General features: G+C 40.8%; 1 protein-coding gene across 1 annotated transcript in view; it reads left to right on the top strand.

Annotated features, from left to right (window-relative positions):
• SETX (senataxin) overlaps nt 1–18,540 on the top strand; it is a 48,245-nt gene extending 29,705 nt beyond the window's left edge. The window contains exons 16-25 of the mRNA XM_074974023.1: nt 182–297; nt 1,287–1,358; nt 2,361–2,510; nt 3,758–3,865; nt 4,659–4,846; nt 5,255–5,347; nt 8,750–8,914; nt 9,473–9,571; nt 12,343–12,430; nt 14,501–18,540. Coding sequence (XP_074830124.1) covers nt 182–297; nt 1,287–1,358; nt 2,361–2,510; nt 3,758–3,865; nt 4,659–4,846; nt 5,255–5,347; nt 8,750–8,914; nt 9,473–9,571; nt 12,343–12,430; nt 14,501–15,304 — 1,883 coding nt within the window. The 3' untranslated portion in view covers nt 15,305–18,540. The remainder of the gene's footprint in view (nt 1–181; nt 298–1,286; nt 1,359–2,360; nt 2,511–3,757; nt 3,866–4,658; nt 4,847–5,254; nt 5,348–8,749; nt 8,915–9,472; nt 9,572–12,342; nt 12,431–14,500) is intronic.
• The last annotated feature ends 208 nt before the right edge of the window (nt 18,541–18,748 follow it).

The following is an 18,748-nucleotide window of genomic DNA, read 5'->3' as shown; positions in this document are numbered from 1 at the left end:
TTTTTGTTGTCCAGGGTGAGAAATGCAGGAAGTAAAAGGAGTATAAACAATGACAAGTAAACTGGGCGCCAGTCCTTTCATTCTTAGGTGGTGCTAGTCACATAAGTTTTTTTTAAAAAAAAAATTGGTCTGTAACATTTAAATTTCTCCTTTTAATTTCTTCCTCATTTTATTTTCATAGACCGGGGACAACCTGGCCGTGACCAGGATATTCACAGGAAAAAGGAAGCCCTAGATCGCCAGCTGGACAGTCTCTCTCGGCAGCGTGCCATGGATAGATGTGATAAGAGGCAGAAGGTAGTTTAATTTTGCTTTGTAGTTTTTTTTCATACATCTTCATTTCTGTGGAGGCTCAATCCACAAGAGTTCTTCTTTCTAAACTGAATATACCTTTCTCAATTGTGATGGGAAGCAACATTTTCTTTTATCCCTCCAAACACATGGCACTTGACCAATACTGTTAAAATAAGCCAGGAATTAATAGCCTTCTACTATAGAGGTATTTGTCTCTGTCATTTAGCTGTGTCAAAGTTCTAGATAAGGCAGTGTACACACCTGGAACTCTCTAAGGCAGTTTGCAGGATCCTTCATTTACTTTGTGGTCAGCTAGAGGGAATAGTCCTTTCTTGCTCACTGTAATTGGCACTTAAAAACTTTCATGAATTCATTTTCTTGTGTGTTTTTAAGCTTAGATTTTTTTTTACCTTTAACGCTGGAATTGGATACATATCAAGCAGTGTTGTTATGCTAAACAATCAGTTCCACCTTTTATTTAGCTGTGACACTGATTAACTTTCCCAGACTTCAAGAAGAGCTGCATGTAAGTTTGAAATCTTGTCTCTCTCACCAACAGAAACTGGTCCAATAAAAGATATTCCATCACCCACCTTGTCTCTTTACATATCAAGCAGTCAGACAAGAAACATTTTTATGACTGCTTGATATACTTTACTTCACTTATAAGTCTCCCCTCAATTTTTGCTTTAAATGCTTGGCACACCTGTGTGTTGCAGCTACTTGATAGTAAATTACAGTGCTTAGCTTCATGGAGACAAGCCAGTGTAGTGTGTTTAGGAATCTAAATATCTTACGTTGTCAACAGCTCACAGTTGTGTATCTTTTCTAAGAAACTGTGGTCTGCATATACAGGTACACTTAGATATTAAAAGGCTGTAAGTTGAACATGTTTAGATGTATAGAAAACCTTGAGGCCATAGGAGAACAAAGGAAATGTGCATTGGTAATTACTCTTGATACGAATATTCAAGTTCATATCTTTCTTTCAGAGTCAAAAGTTAGATGAGGAAATTGCCAGACTTTCAAGAGAGCGGCAACAACTCACTTCTCAGCTGAGGCAGGTAGGAATCTTTCCTCAGGGCAACTCCTTAAAACAAACTTGGTTAATTTGTATAGATGCATCATTTTTTCATCTCTTACAAAATAGATGGTTCTTGGTTTTGAGGTTGCTGGGAGGATTTAAAAGTAACTAAATAAAACTTGAGTGAAAATCCAGGTACATTCTGCTGGCAGGATTTTACAAAGAAACAGATGGGAAATGTGTTAAATGTAACATCATTAGTTTAGGGTGAATTTAAAATAATGAACAATCTACCCACTTGAGCATTGTTAGGAGCAACAGACTCTAGGGGAGACATCAATTATATATGAACTCTCCCTCAGGACTCCTTCCCTTCACCATCCTGCTCCTAAACATCTGGCTGAAATACATTTAAATGTTTTTAAGCAAGTCAGCACGCAGGAATTGGGGGAATTACTTGGCTTATGGAGAATGATGAGGTTATGTAAAGTAATTTGATATGCTCTTAGAGGTAGAAACACACTCTGATGCTGAACTCTTTTGCAAAAAGCAGAAAATAGGGCCAAACTACAGGCAGCTATCCAAGGTATCATGAAAGCTGGATCTGTAACGGATATAGGCTGTTCATGACTCCCTACTTTGTCCTAAGGAGTTAAGGAATGTGGTGATGGTGAACTAATTCTAATACAACAATTGTAAAGTCTGGATTGCATACATACAGACATAAAAGTACACTTTCAATGAAGTTTACATCCTGTACAGCAATGTCTTGTAAACTACATAGAGATATTGTTGTGTTTGGGAGTTAGTGAGAGCAAAACCTTAGTCAGGCAGACTAAAAATATTTGTTTCATGTTCAGTTTCTTTTGGTATGAGCTAATATCCCTCCAAAGGAGCTGACTTTAGTGTAACCATATGTTTAGCTGTTTGAATTGGCCAAACCGGTAGATGCTGTTATCACAAGTCAAAACAGATGATTAAGAAAATTTTAAATCCGTCTAAAAGAAGCACGATATTAAGAGTCTTGCCTTTGTACTCAAAGGTTGGAGGGCGCCCTCAAGAAGTGCAGGCTAGCATCATCTTGGAGTCCCACATCATCTGTTGCACATTGAGCACAAGCGGAGGCTTTCTGCTGGAGTCTGCTTTTCGTCGGCAAGGACTTGACCCTTTCAGCTGTGTCATTGTGGATGAGGTCAGCAAAGCTATTAGTAACTATAATCAGTTTAGTATCGATGGCAACAGCTGCAGCATGATATTTGGGAGGATGGAGAAACATCCATTATAAAGCTAACATTTTTTGCTGCAGTCTTTCCTCAACACTGCTTTGTGGCTTCTGATGATAGGCTCTCCTCAGTGCCAGAGCCAGACCATAATCCCCAAACTACGTTCTCTTCTGCTTAAGGCAGAACACGATAAGGCTACACACACTGTTTGTCAGCCAGTGGCCTGAGGCCTTTGTAGATAGGCCTTTTTTGTCCTAGTTATAAATAGCAACCATCTGAGTCCATGTTCTACGATTTAGCAAAGTCTGGGAGATCCCAGACCCATGAAAGGCGAGAACAGTGTCAAAGTTCATTACTTCTGTCATGTATCTGTTACTCAGGTGGGAGATTAATCTGAATTAATCTAAACCATTGGTTTTCAAACTATGGGGTGTGTCGCTGTGTGGGGGCACAAGGACCTGACTGGTTCTGAATTTTGTCTTGTTTCTTCAAAATATTCCTCTCACTAGCTGAGTCTTTTGGTTCACCTGCTGCCGCGAGGCTCTAAGAACGAGGAGGAAGGTTGGACTAAGGGAGTGTGGCCCCTCCCTTTGCAGGAGATGGGCGGGCGGGAAAGAGCATTCCAGCTCGCTCACCTCTCCAGAGGCTGAAGTGCATGTGCCCCCTTGGGGGGTAGTTCTTGCCTGCCCATGCATGTGTGCTTGGAATTGCACCAGAGCCAAAGGAGCCTGTAGCCTGTGAGTGATTTTGGGAGTCTCAGGGGTGGGGACCTGGCTTCCTGCATATCCCAAGAAGGGGATGCTCATGGGCTGGGGAGCAGCAGGTTGCTCTGGCCAGGATGGCTTCCCAAACCACAGAAATACTGCAGAAATCTGTTTCTTAGAAAGAGAGGGATCCACATGGGACATGAATCTCTGAAGGTGAGCACAGCAAAAAAAAGTGGTGGAAACTTTCCAGATTGATGGGTTATAAATGTTTCTGTTTAGAGAGCAAGGAATATTTGCTTTGCATGTAATTTCATATTGAGAGCAATTTATTTTAGTCTTCTTCACTCAGATTTCTTAAGCAAAGCAATTTCCCTTCTTTTGTTTTTTTTAACTTTGAAAAATGAATGTGTTGGGTTATTCTGAGTACATTATAGGAAATGTAACACTTATGTTTCCTCTTTTTGGCTTACAACTCCTACTTCATTTATTCCTGCTTGTGTATATGAAAGGCAGGGCAGTCATGTGAGGTTGAAACTCTGATTCCATTGACTCATCGCTGTAGTAAACTTGTCCTTGTTGGAGATCCCAAGCAGCTCCCTCCTACTGTAATATCTATGGTAAGCAGATTGTATTTGTACCTTTGGTAATGGAGTTGTATAATGGAAATAGTGAAAGGACAATAACGTCTAGTAGCACAGACTGCATAAAAGTATGTAATCAAGGCTAGATGGGACAATTTGAACATATAAAATACAAGGGGGAAAAGGATGGTCCAGTGGTCAGGGCACTAGCCTGGGACTCAGGTGATCAGGTTCAATGCCCTGCTGTGCCACAGACTTTCTGTGTGATGTTGGTCAAGTAAGTCACTTAGGGTATGTCTTCACTGCAGCTGGGAGTGAGCCTCCTGATGCAGGTAGAGAAACTCACCCTAGTGGGGCTCACGCTAGCTTGCTAAAAATAGCAGTGTGGACATTGTAGCTCGGACTGGAGCTTGGGCTCTATATTCCTATCTGTATGAGCCAAGAAAGGGGAAACATTAAATGTAATTCATACCACACATTGCTTTTTTACCCCTGAAACTGCATGTTGGAAACTTTTCTTATTGGATAGATTAATAAGAAATATAACCTCTTTTTTTTTCAAAAGATCCACTAACTATAAAGCTTCTGACTGATTAATGCCAGTAAAATTCTGCTGAAATGAAGGTGCAGACTTACTGACAAATACAAATTGTGAAAACTAAAATATAAATATCTGTAATGCTCTCAAACTCAGTGTCTTGTTGGTGAGTTAAAGGTGTGAAAACGAATGTACAAAGCTGCAAGTTTAAGCCCATATTGGATTTCTTATGATGAAGTTTAAGATGCACCTAACTCCACAAAAGTCAGTCCTGTGTTTTGCCTCTGGCAGAAAGCTCAAGAGTATGGCTATGATCAGTCTATGATGGCTCGCCTGCACAAACACCTGGAGGAACAGATGCAGCAGAATGTTACAGGGAAGCTGCCCATTTTACAGCTGACTGTACAATATAGGATGCATCCTGACATCTGCCTCTTCCCATCCAATTACATTTATGGCAGGACTTTAAAGACTGACAGGTGGGTTGCATTCTGTTTGTTTTGTTAGTAGGGGTATTCCAGCAAAAACTTAACAGCACTTAGTTATTTCCCACATATCAATCAGTGTACTCCTTTGCCCGTAGGATTTCTTTCCAAAAGAGAGAAACAGATGTTTGCATAACTGGCGTGGAAACTCCCATAGCCTTCTTCCAGCTGTTGTCTTGGGCTCATGAATGTACTAGATCATAATCTCAAAGACTGGGCTAATTCTCTATCACCAAGAGCTCGGTTTCTTGCCTTGGTATACATTGATGGCATAAGGAATTATGGAATCTAGAAGAGAAGCTGAAAGTCTCCTGCAAATTTTTTTACCTGTCGTAAATAAGTGATGTATCAATTCTCAGAACTCTTGATGGTTGCAATGGTGATAATTACAATTATTTACAGAGCAACAGAAGAGAACAGATGTTCTTCAGATTGGCTATTCCAGCCATACCTGGTCTTTGATGTAGCAGATGGCCACGAGAAACGGAATAATGAGTAAGTTCTCTATTCTCCTTTCCACCAAAATCTAAATCTACTGGTATAATTAACTGCAGAATGATTTTTCATACATGGAACGTAGCCAAAGCTCCATTCTGAACTAAAGACCTGACGTTGACATTCAGTAGTGGGAGAACATTGTTGCTCAGGGCACGAGTTTGGCATGTCTCTGATGTAAATATATTATCTTGCCTTTATAAAAGGGCTTGGGTGTAAGTGATTGTATATCTGAGTAGAGTCAGGGCTATCCTTCCTGATGGAGTTATCTTGTAATGAACCAGAGACCCTGTGAACAGCCTGTTTACTATCTGGAATGAGTGTCATTAACTTTGTCCGGTTTTTTTTCCTTCTAACTCTTTTCATATCCAGTCTGGGACCCACTTACCTTTCTGTGGGTGCAGGGTAGTGTTTCACAAGTCTTTAAATGTAGTGGTGTTGTTAGTCGAGGTCACCTGCCCTTTCTTCTTCCCTCTGCTAATCTCCAGGGCTTTCCATGGCTGTCCAAGGTCAATCCATGGTTACCTTTGAATGGCTCCAGTTGCTCCACATAAAGTTTGCTGGCACTTAGCTCTTCCACCGTGGTTTGTGCTGAATCTGTCTGAGTATGGTTCAAAGCATTATTGTCACAAATACTTAGTTCCAGAGAGTGAATGGTAGTGTGTGACCATCAAATGGCTCTACTGCATTGGTCTAGGAAACAACGTTCAAAGAGAAATCCCAACCCACTTTCAATTTAAAGTCCTGCTGTCTTCTAAATAAAAAAGCACACAATACATGTAGCACTGACTGTTTGGACTTTCTCTGCTATGTCTTGCTCCTCATGCTTTCTTCATTCCAGTATTCAGACTGCTATCTCAACTGTTTTGTATCGTTCTCAGAGAACAAACTAAGAACTGGTAGGTAAGGTCCCATGGAAAGAAAATCTAAGGGGAAAAGAGTTCAGGAGAGCTGGCAGTTTCTCAGGGAGACAATATTGAAGACACAACTACTAACAATCTCAATGTGAAGGAAAGATAGGAAGAATAGTGTGGCTCCATCAGGAGCTCTTTAATGACCTGAACATCAAAAAGAAATCTTACAAAAAGTGGAAATGTTGACTAATTGCAAAGGAGGAAGTACAAAAGAATAGCACAAGCATATAGGAACAAAATCAGAAATCTTTAAATACATTAGGAGCAAGAGAAAGATGAAGAAAAGTATAGGTCCTCTACTTATCGGGGAAAGAGAGCTAATAACGATGACATCAGGAAAGCTGAAATGTGTAATGCCTATTTTGCATCAGTCATCTCTAAAAAGGTTAATGGCAACCAGATACTCAACACAAGTAATATTAACATCAAGGGGTGAAGAAATTCTACCCAAAATAGGGAAAGAATAGGTTAAAGACTATTTATTTAGATAAGTAGGATATATTCAAGTCATCAGGGCATGATGAAATTCATCCTTGGGCACTTAAGGACCTAGCTGAAACAGTCTTGGAACTGTTATCAGTTATCTTTAATAACTCCTGGAGGAGGGGTGAGGTCCCAGAAGACTAGAGAAAGTCAAACATAATATTTATCTTTGAAAAGGGGAACAAAGAGGCCCTGGGGAATTATAGACCAGTCAGCCTAACTTTGATTCCTGGCAAGATACTGGAACAAATTATTAAACAATCAAATTGTAAGCACCTAGAGATAATAGGGTTATAAGAAATAACCAACATGGATTTGTCAAAAGGAAAAAGCAATGCCAAACCACCCTGATTTCCTTCTTTGACAGGGTTACTCGTCTACTGGATGGGGAGAAGCAGTAGATGTGATATATCTTGATTTTTAGTAAGGCATTTGACACAGTCCCACATGAAATTCTCATAAGCAAACTAGCGAAATGTGGTCTACATGGAATTACTATAAGATGGGTGCACAACTGGTTGAAAGACTTATCGATGGTTTGCTGCCAAACTGGGAGGACATACCTAGTGGGGCCTTGTAGGGGTCAGTCATGCGTCTGGTACTATTCAATATAGTTATTAATGACTTGGATAATGGAGTGAAAGGTATGCTTATAAAATTTGCAGATGACACCATGCTGTGAGGGGTACAAGGAATTTGGAGGGCAGGATTATAATTCAAAATGACCTTGACAAATTGAAGAATTGGTCTGAATTCAACAAGATGAAATTCAGTAAAGACAAGCGTAAAGTACTTCACTTGGGAAGGAAAAATCAAATGCACAACTACCAAATGGGGAGTAATTGGCTAGGTGGTAGTACTGCTGAAAAGCATCTGGGAGCTATAATGAATCAAAAACTGAATGAGAGTCAACAGTGTGGTGCAGCTGCAAAAAAGGGCTAATATCATTCTGGGGTGTATTAATAGGAGTGTTGTATGTAAGGCATTAGGTGGTAATTGTCCCATTCTGCTTGACCCTGGTGAGGCTTCAGCTGGAGTAGTGTGCCCAATTCTGGGCTCTCTCCAGTTTGTCCAAATCTTTCCTAAAATGGAGAGTCCAGAGGAGAACAACTAAAATGATATGATGTAAGGTTTAGAAAAACTGACCTCTGAGGAAAGGTTACAAAAACTGGGTGTGTTTAGTCTTGAGTAAAGGTGACTGGGGGCGGATCTGGTAAGTCTTCAGATATGTTAAGGGCTGTTATAAAGAGGATGGTGATCAATTGTTCTCCATGTCCATTGACAGGAGGACAAGAAGTAATGGGCTTAATCTACAGCAAGGGAAAAGTAGGTTAGATATTAGGGAAAACTTTCTAACTACAAGGGTACTTACATTGGAATAGGCTTCCAAGGGAGGCTGTGGAATCCCCATCACTGGAGGTTTTTAAAAACAGGTTGGACAAACTCCTGTCAGGTTGGTCTAGGTTTACTTGGTCCTGCCACAGTGCAGGGGGCTGTACTTGTTGATTTCTTGAGGCCCCTTCCAGCCCTACGTTGCTGTGGTGCATGGGCGCAAATATAAATAAGTGTTCATTTTGTGATAGTGTGGAATTTAATCCCTTGCAGCCTGGTTTGGTGTCCCACTAGCTGCCATCTCACACTGCTAACTCTAGCACCATTTCTCCAGACCCCTATGACCTCACTGACTTGCTTCTCCCTGCTGAATTCTAAGGGTCTGCTGTCACAAGACACACTTGCTCCCTTCCTCTATAATTTCCCCAGGCATTAGAGCTCACGTGGAACCAATAACAGAGCCTTTCACAGGAGATCTTCCCCACTGGTGTATGTCAGCCCTAGCTTGGCAGTTGCTTATAAGTGCTTTGCAGCATCTTTCATCCAGAGATCTCAAAAGGATAAAGCATGAAGAGGCACAGTAAATCCTAGCACATGAGCTGTGCTAAAGTAGTGAGTTTAACAGTATGTAAATGGTTTTGATGTTGTTTTTCTTCCTCTTTATCTTGTTCAGCTCTTTTGCTAATCCCCAGGAAGTAAAGCTGGTGATGGAAATAATGAAATTGATTAAAGAAAAAAAGAATGATATTGGTTTTCGTCACATAGGAATAATCACCCCTTACAGTGCACAGAAAAAGATGATTCAACAAGAACTGGACAGAGAGTTTGGCAGGGGCAGGTAAAAATACCCTACATGTTCTACCTGGGACGAAATCCTCTGGATGGAGTCCTTTTGCATTTTCTCTGTCAAATATTGCAGTAGGTTAGAAACTGTAATCGTTAAAATTTTTTTGTGCTGAGAAAAAGTATTGACAATTGGCTGCAACTGGTTAAGCTATTACAAGCATAGAGCAGCATTCAAAGCTTTTTCTCTTCATAGTGCTAGTGAGGTCCTTGGGTACCATTCTCTAGTTTGGATCTCTTTATGTGATCTGATTTATACAACTGTTCAGAATAAAGGTGATTAAAGAGCACACTTCAAATGATTCCTGAACTACAGTGAACCTGAACCACATTCTGGCATAATCTTGGCGTCTGAGAAAGAAGTGAATGTTTTCAGAAAGGAGGGTCATGCACTGTATCTTTTTTTTTTTTTTTTTAAAGAAATAGTTTAATTTACAGCATGGATTATGTTAAGAGGTTAACCTTTCATAAAAGTGCTTAGGTTATTGGGATAAGCACTTGGTTAAAATCCAAAAATGAAAATTTTAAACAGCTCAAAATTCCTCTTTCCTAGAGCGGGAGAAGTAGACACAGTTGACGGGTTCCAGGGTCGACAGAAAGACTGCATTATAGTGACGTGTGTAAGAGCGAACAGCACACAAGGGTCAATTGGGTATGTCTTGCCCTTTTTTAAAAAAAAAAAGGGGGGGGGGATTGGTGACTTGAAGTCTGCACGCACCTAGAGAGACTTTATTTACATGTGTTCTCTGCAGAATGTCAGTAAGAGAACATCAAGGAGATAATATCTGTCTGGTGTTTCTCATCTCTGCCAAATTAAGCATTCTAATGGTCACCCCACCCCACTGATCTCCTAAAAGTGGACAGGAGGTGCTATAGAAATACCTAACCCTTATGTAATTCTTTTCTTCAGTAGATTTCCAAGCACTTCAAAATATTTAATGTATTTCTTCTCTTAGCACCCATGTGAGGTAGGGCAGTATTATCCTCATTGTAGAACAGGAAACTGAAGCACAGGGGGGCTAAGTGATTTGTCCAGGTTCTCGCACAGAGTCTATAGTGGAGCAGGGAATTAAACCTGAGTCTCCCAATGCCAAGTATTATAATAATCTGCACTGAGCACAGATTAAATTGTGTGCATCCTTTGGTTTGCCATTTTAATTGTCTGTTTAGTTTGGACAGAGATGATACCTGGGTAACTGATGGCTGTGTATCTTTCTTCATGCTATTAGCTCTGCTGTGCAATCTTACAAATTATACTCATATGGCTGTGTATTGTAACTTTGTTGATGTGCTGATCTTCCTTTCTTTAAAAAAAAAAAAAAATTATTCATGATTGTGAATGAAAGTGACTTATTTATATAGCACTTCCAGTGCCAAAGTATTGCTAAACAGGGAAGTGGTTTATAAATATGATTCAGAAATCCCTAATCTAGATGATTGTTTGGGAATGGGAGCCAGGTATAATTCTGGCACTGTTACTGGCTGGCAAGTCACTTACCCTCTTTGCTTCAGTTTGCCCCTTTATAAAGGTTACTAGCTCACCCAGCTGTTGAGGCTTTATTTGTACGTTGCTTTGGCAATAAGATGCTCTTTAAGTTCTAAGGGCTTGTCTACATGAACAGTTAGACCGCTCTACCCTGCACTAGCCTGCTACAGTCTAACTGTCCCTGGGGATGCTGCTGACATACATTAACAGTTCATTAGACCGCTTTGATCTATCCTTCTTCGAAATGGGACTAGCTGAAAGCGCTCTAACAAACTGTTAACATGCATCAGCAAGGGTGTATGTGGACAGACCACGGCTGGCTGGTGTGGTGTAGATTCGCACCCCAGCTTGCTGCAGTCTAATTGTTCATGTAGGCAGGCACGAAGTATTAATCACTGTGGTCTCTTCAAAGCAGGGTCCAACCACCTTGGCAAGGTGTTACAGGAAATTTGCACCACCGCTGCCTGTGCTATAGATTATTGTGTAGTGAGCAGAGGGGCTTTGATCTCCAGGGTAACCAGTCCAGCAGTGAATTCACTGAAAAGGTGACCTACAAAGGGGGCAAAACCCTGTCCAAGAAGTGACACTGAAAGGGTATTTTAATGGGGGGAGAAGAGACCCCTGTAGATTTTTTTACCTTAAAACTATCAGGAATATCAAGCTGTGCCTTCCCATTTTTTAGCTGGAGAACCGCATGGTGTCTACACTAGGGAATTTTACCTCGGAAATTCCCCTGGTGGGAGCCCTAACATAGGCCGTTCTCTGGGTTGCCATGTTTTTACTATCGTGTGTGTGAAACTGCTGAAGAATAGGGTTCATTAACATGCTGGTAACACCAGGTATTGCTGTGGGACCTGTTTGGCTAAATTGGTGTCAGCCATGACGAGACTTGCTTTTGCAAAATTCTTTGTGTAGAGTAGGCTCTGGAGTTGGGAGCTTTCTCAATCCTCATTGGAGGAGGAGGAGTGGTAGTGTTATAGTCTTTAACAGAGCTTTTTCCCACAAGGTTCATCAGGAGTTTGAATTAAGTAGGTGCTAACAAAATTGAACTTTAAACAATGAATAAAACCTGTAATTCTAACAAATTTATTTGAGCATAAGCTTACGTGAGCTACAGCTCACTTCTTTGGATGCTGTAGTTCACGAAAGCTTATGCTCAAATTTGTTAGTCTCTAAGGTGCCACAAGTACTCCTTTTCTTTGTGCGAATACAGACTAACACGGCTGCTACTCTGAAACCTATAATTCTGTTATCTGTAGAGTCCTCTGGCAAAAATAGGGTAGACAAGATCTAATATTTCCAATGTGAAAACTTTTTTGTCAAGGAACAATAATGTCAGGTCTCAAAAACCATGACAAAGCAAAAACGGCACAAACAGTGTGTTTCTCCTTTGCAGGTGACCTTTAAAAATAAATAAAATATTTAAGCACAGTGCTGAAATATTAAATAGAACGTTTTCATGTTAATCATACCAAATATTATTAATCTATTTCAGTTCAAGTCAAAAGGAAGCTCAAAGTCTTGACAGGAGAAATAAATTTGATCTCTTCCATCTGTGAGTCTGTGCAGGGGAGGGAAGTGGCAGAGGGAATAGGAAGACTTTGGAGACTGTTTTAAGATGAAAGAAGTAGTGGCTACCAGGAGGGACTGGAGATATCATTGAGAAGGGAAGCAGCAGCAGTAGAAGCTGGGGGGAGAGAGATTCTCTACAGGGGATTGAAGATGGCAAAGGGAGCCTGGGTAACAACCAAAGTACCTTGTTTAGAGGAGGGCTGGCTGCTGTAGTGGGAACAAGGGATGGAGGAAAACCCACCTTCTTTGTAGTTAGCTTTTTTTTTTTATTTCAGCAATTGTCACTTCTTAAAAATAAGAACTAAAGTTCAGTTAAGTGTGTTGGAAGAAATAGTACAGCAACTTAATTTTGTTTCATTATTTAGGTTTCTGGCAAGTCTTCAGCGTCTGAATGTTACAATTACCCGAGCCAGGTACAGCCTCTTCATCCTTGGAAGATTGACAACGTTAATGGTAGGTACAGTGTTGTAGTCCGGTGCATCTCTGCCTGTTCTCCCTGTTAGTTCAGGTCAGGAATGAGAAAGTGAAAGTCACTCCCAGCCCATCCTTGTGTGAAAGAGGAGTCTGTGTTGGGATAGGGTTGCTCAGTTAAAGCAATCCAATGGTCTGAAAGCTACTCTTGGGCAGAGTCAATTGTCCTTGTGTAATACACAGCCACAGAAGGCTTTCTGAAGGGAGAATTGTATCCATTGTTTCAAGCCAGGCAAGTGAGATGCTGTTCTGTAAAATGGCTTGCAATAAAATTTATCAGTAAAAAATACTGAAAGTATGAGAGGGTAAATCTTCTCCTCAGTGGCAGCATGAACGAGAGCTGGCACTGGCAAGCTCCACAGCCTGAGGGTCAGAATCATCCCCTTTCTTCCCTCCGAAGCCAAACAATAAACCAAACGAAGCTGCCTTCCCCAGTCCTAGTGACTGCTTCAGGTAGGGAGAAGACCAGAGGACCCCACCAGCCCCAAATACTCCCCAGATCTGCTCCCCATTCCATTTAGAGCAGAACTGCATAATATCTCCTGACAGGGCCCTCCATGCCTGAGGAAGAGTTGGTTTTCCGCTCTAGCACATGCTGAGAATGCAAATTAAGCATAAAGAGGCCAGTTTAGTTCCAGATACTGGCTTGTTGATGTTGTCCTGTTCACCCCTTTGCTTCCAGAATTTGTTAGATCCTAGGCATGCTGGCATAAAGTAAGGAGGAAAAGGGAAAGATCTTAGCTTATTTCATTGGGATCAAGTGTACTGCACTTGGCCAGTTTTGCGGTTATTAGTCGGCATTGTAATAAGAATCAGGACTGCTGGGACAGTTTAACTACTGTAGCTGGCATTTCTCATTCAGCAGAGAATCAGTAAATGTCCCTGTTCTCATTATATCATTGTCCTTGCATATAGTGACTTGTTTCTAATATAATCAATCTAAGAAACCATTAGATTTTACTCATTTAGGAAGCTAAAATGTCTTTTTTTGAATTTGAAATTTTAAAGGAACACTTTTCGCTTTAAAAAAAAAAAACACACTTTTGTCTGAATTTTTACTTACACATTTCAAGTAATGCCTAAGATAACCAACTGAAAAAAATTAGATTTTTTTTTCTATTACTTCAGTTTGTTTACCTTCTGCACAAAATGCTATCAAATGCACAGTCAGTTTCACAGTTTCCCTGGGATAGTCAGTTTTCCTTGCGTGTGGGTCTTTCACTCCGAAACAGTGGAGAAAAATGTTTTTACAAAACAAGAAAATGTGACTGGACCCCCACAGAAATTGGCAGGGTGGAATCTGGAGCAGGTGTAGTAATTGAAACTGCTTAAATTCACCTTTTAAAAATTGCCTATATTTGAAGTTGGTGTCCCTTAAACCAGTGGTGTGCAAATTTATCAAATCGTGCCCCCCATTACCATTCAGATAATTTGGCATGCCCCCTCCATTACTTGTAATCTGAAACTTTTTTCGTGCAGAAGTAAGAGTAGCAATGTGTGAAAAGTGGTATTTGTCAATATCACTTTTCACAGAAGTCTTAGCACCTCATTGCCAGCAGCAGCAGAAGTAAGGGTGGCAATTGGGGGCTAGTAAGTCTGCTATGAAAAGTGACATTAACAGAGTTTCTTTGCACCCCTGCCCTAGACAAACTCTTGTACCCCCCACAGTTTGCACACCACTGCCTTAATTTTTCAAAAAACATATTCTTTTACTGTATCTCATGCACCACGAGGGGGCAATCACACCATATTCTTGTGTTGTATTTGGACAAGGTCGGAAGACCGCTGTCCTGACAATCATAGTTACAGGAGCTGTCAATTTAAATGAGTTTGTACGATGATGGCTAAAAGTATCCTCTCTGTGTTATAGCAGTGGGATGCTGTATTGCTTTTTAATGAAACTTTTACTAAAAATCCTTTCATCCCAGAGCAAGTGTACATACAGTTCCCGTGACAGCTATCAGAAGTGAGGTTGTGTGGATTAAAAATAGGACAACATGCATCCTGAGATTCCTGTGTGTGCTATTTGCTAACTATTTTTCTTCTTTCAAGGACAATAAAGACTGGAATAAGCTGATTCAGGATGCTCAGAGAAGAGGCGCTATCATCAAGACTTGTGACAAAAACTATAAAAGGGATGCTGTTAAAATTCTGAAGCTCAAACCAACATTACAGCGGCCACTCTCCTATCCTCCTACTGCTGCGCTGTCAGAGAAAGCTACTCAAATGCAGGCATGTTTGGGCAGTGATGGGAAGAATAAGGTCCTCAACAGAAAAAGCAGCAATGACTCTGGAATACTCTCGGCCCGTGCTGGCCTGTCAGCACAAGGCAATGGAGTAGTAAGACAGGCACCAGAGTCTCAAGCTTTGGGTTTCAAAGGAGTCACTCTTCCCACACCAGTGCAGCCTGCTGTTCGAGAGAGACCACGGGATCCAAGACTGGCTAGGAGGGCAGAAGCGACAGGGAAGGAGCAGGCCTCCAAGAATAGCAATCCATCAGCCTTGAGCAATCCAGATGTGACATTGTCACGGGGACCTGATGCATCGGCAGCCCACTGGGGTCAGATCAGCACCGTGCAGCCTACTGTCTCCAAGGCAGAAGATTCCAACAAACCCAACCAAACTGTAAGACAGCCGGACATGCCTTTCACTGCTTCCCATACAGCCAGGCAGGACCATGACTGGAGAGTTTCTTTCTCCTCAAAAGAGGCAAGAACTGGCAGTAAAGAAGACCAGAAAGGTAATGAGTGGAGCAAAGACAAGGACTATCGGACCCCTGCAAGCAGAAGGGCATTGGAACAACCCCCAGAGAACAAAGACTTGAGTGAGGCCAAGAGGAGGAAGGTCTCCTATTAGCTGAAATCTTTCTAGGATCAGCTGCGGCTGGCAGCCTTGCCCCCACTATATAAGCCCCTCCAAAACCTATCCCTGCCCTTAAAAATATGGACTATATTTAAAAAAAATAAATACCTAGTTCACCTGGAACTCCTTCATATTGCTACTTTTCTACTAACAGATCCAGTTTTTCCCATCCCATCACTGACTGTTGGGTGAATTCATACCTGAAAAATCATATCCTTGGAGCTTTTGAACTGAAAAGTTGGGGAATTGCGCCATATGTAATGGCAATAAGTTTGAACTATGATCCTAGGAAGTGAAGTGCTGTAAATGTTGAATTGATGTATATTTGTATAGCATACAAAATTATTTTAAGATTTAATTCAGCAAGCGTATTGCTGCTTGTTTCCGTGCCCGAAAGCTGATTTCAGAGTGGAGCAAATTTTTTTTTATAAAAAAAAAAAAAAAAAAACTGAGAGAAAACCTCACCAGAAATTTTTGGTAAGTCTAGTTTCTTTAATAGCAAATGGGACATTTTGAAAAGGCTGAGAGGGTGGTAACGGGTCAGATGGCTTTTGATTCTTTCTGAAATTCCACTGGTATCTCGTGGAAGACAGTGAGAAGGGGGTGTGTGTGCGTGAATGTTCAACAGAATTCTACATATGGTGTGTATATATATAATTTTTTTATTTCACTTCCCCATTTTTTCATAGGAACAAAATATCCTTGGTTCATGCAGATGTGCCTTGAGTCTTACTTTTGGTCCTTATTCTTCAGCTGTTGTCCTTAGCCCTCTGATTGTGACATCAGTTTATTGCAGTTTGAGTCTATAGACTGATGGCACTAACTGTGGCTCAAGACACTGAGCTCCCACTGAAGTCGGTAGTAGTTGAGGACTGTCAGATTGCATGAGCCTGATTAGGCCTATTGGCTCCAAGTGAGGAATAAGCAGCAGAAGTTTTTGAAATCTTTATCAAAGATCCAGTCCATGCTTGCTGATGATGATGATACTTGGCTTGCTTGGTAACAGAGCACTTTGAGATCTGCAGAGATGAAAAGGCTAGCTATATAAGAGCTGAGTATGATTATTACTATTACTGGATTCTGTTTACTCTGTAGATGTAGAATATCTAACTGGTAAATGAATAAAACTGCAATAACTAATTTTTTAAAAACAAAAAAAGAGCCCTACTCATGTGCATGTTTTCGTAACCGAACCAAAAAAAGAAGTGCAAGTGGAGTTGTTTCTAAATAGAATGTGTTCAGAGTTAGGCATCAGTTGCTCTTTCAGGAATATCATGAATGTCTAAGTGTATAAAGAAAGTGAATAACATCTGTTAGGCATACTATCTGTTTTGCATAGAGACAATACAGAGCTCATGTTTTGTTTGCGTGTGTTTATTTAGCACTTTGACGATCTGTCACTGGCTAGAGCCAGAAGTAGTGTGGGCAAGCAAGGTGCAAATTTTTTCTGTGGACCTTTGATGATGATGCAGCTCATTTTCAACTTGCAAATACCTCTACTATGGCTTTTCTAAGTTTGATCTGAGAAGAGATTACCATGGTATGCCAAATCATTTCATGTTGTGGACAAATGACACCTCAGAACTAGAAGGAAGCCATCAAACTTGCTTTATATGTGAGCTCTTGTGAGATAGAACCCAGCTTTCTTAAGATGCAAAATTAAGACCTAGCTCCATTAAATTAACGGGAGCAGGTTCTCGGCACATCTACTGAATGACTTATGCCCACCACTGCACATGAGTGTTTTGATTCCGTTACCATGCTGGTCTTTCCAGTTTCACCACAACATAAGAAAATGGGCTAAACAACTGTGCCAGTGGTTTTGTTTAGGTTTCCCTCCCGATACTTTCATTGCAGTGATTAATGTTGCCTTCTTCCTTTCATACTGACAAACAGCTGCGTGGTGGTGGTGTCACAGCAAAATATAGAGATGACATAACTACTGTAAGAATAATAGGACAGTAGCCTACGTGGTAAACTGTAAATTGAACTGGTATGAATTCACCTATCCGAGCTTGAAATAGATGGGCTTTACTAGTGACAGCTGAGTGATAGGTATGTTGGAAGGCTATATCTCCTGTATCGGCATGGCACAGCTCATGACCTGCTGTTCTCTATTACAGTGATGGTAAAGAGAATAAATGGGCTAAATTCTGCCCTTAGATAGGCACAAGAAATAACGCCAATAACAGATGTTGCCCACAAAATTTGAGGGCAGTATTTCACCTCAAAGCTTTGTTTCATGTGTACTACATTAATTGCTAGCACTGTACGCACCTTAAACAGTCATGAAAGTCGTTCAGAGTAGTGTATGATGTAACTTGTGTTTGCAGGGAGTAGAGCTGTTAGAATGAGCTGCTTGTTGTCATACATTAGAGATCTCTGTATAACTCCTAGTTGAGATTCATGCCCTGTGTGTATCTATATCTAGGCTAAATAGGAACACTTTGAAATACTGTCTCCCTTATAAACCTGTTGTATCGGTGCAGTATGGTTAAAAAGGCAGGGTTAACCAGCTAACCGATGTAGTTCCTATAGCTATGGAAACCATGCAGTGTATATTCATGTAAAAAAACTGAAGACAAAGTCAGTCTAAATCAGGGAATGCTTTTCTAACGATTAACTGGAAAACTGTTTGTTTGTCAAGCAAATCTTCGAACTCTTCCAGTCTCCTTTTTGTCAAATCAGCTGCACATTCCAGAATGTAAGTTCTATCCTGAAAATGACACTTGTCAGGTGCTGGAAGGAATTTTATTCTGATGTCTTACATTGCCTTTGTGGCATTACATCACCCATGCTTTGTATATTTTATATCTCCTGCCTCTGTATAGGGAGAGGTGATGAGCTGTGCAATTTTTACTACACAGGGATAAGTGGCTTGTGCGTGCCTATCTGGACCCAATAAATCCTGTATTACACGCACTGTTGCTTACTGGAGTTGTATAACTGTTGTACCAATAAATTAAAAACCAGCAGGATCTTATTAAAGGGAAAAAGGCAAAATACCACATTTATTGTGAATACAGAAAGAATCATAGTAAGCAGTTAGTTACAGCTGTAACATTCCATTCAATCTCATCTTTATTCACTCATTCATTCATACAAACACACACACACACAGAGACAGGTTCTGCAAGGTTGTTATCATAGTAAGCAGTTAGTTATAGCTATAACATTCCATTCAATCTCATATTTAATCACACACACACACACACACACACACACACACACACACACACACACACACACACACACACACACACACACACACACACACACACACACACACACAGGTTCTGCAAGGTTGTTATCATAGTTACCAGCCTTAGAGTTGCTCATGCCAAGCCACTGGCCAGGTGGCCTGGACATGAGGAGGGAGCAGGGCCTTGTCAGATGCTCATCTGATGCTCCTGGAAGTTGGTTTGCAGAATCAGACCC

The sequence above is a fragment of the Natator depressus genome, chromosome 16 (genome assembly GCF_965152275.1).
Source record: "Natator depressus isolate rNatDep1 chromosome 16, rNatDep2.hap1, whole genome shotgun sequence".
NCBI lineage: Eukaryota > Metazoa > Chordata > Testudines > Cheloniidae > Natator > Natator depressus.
Note: the sequence above shows the minus strand (reverse complement) of the source record. Positions and strands in the feature narration are given on the sequence as shown.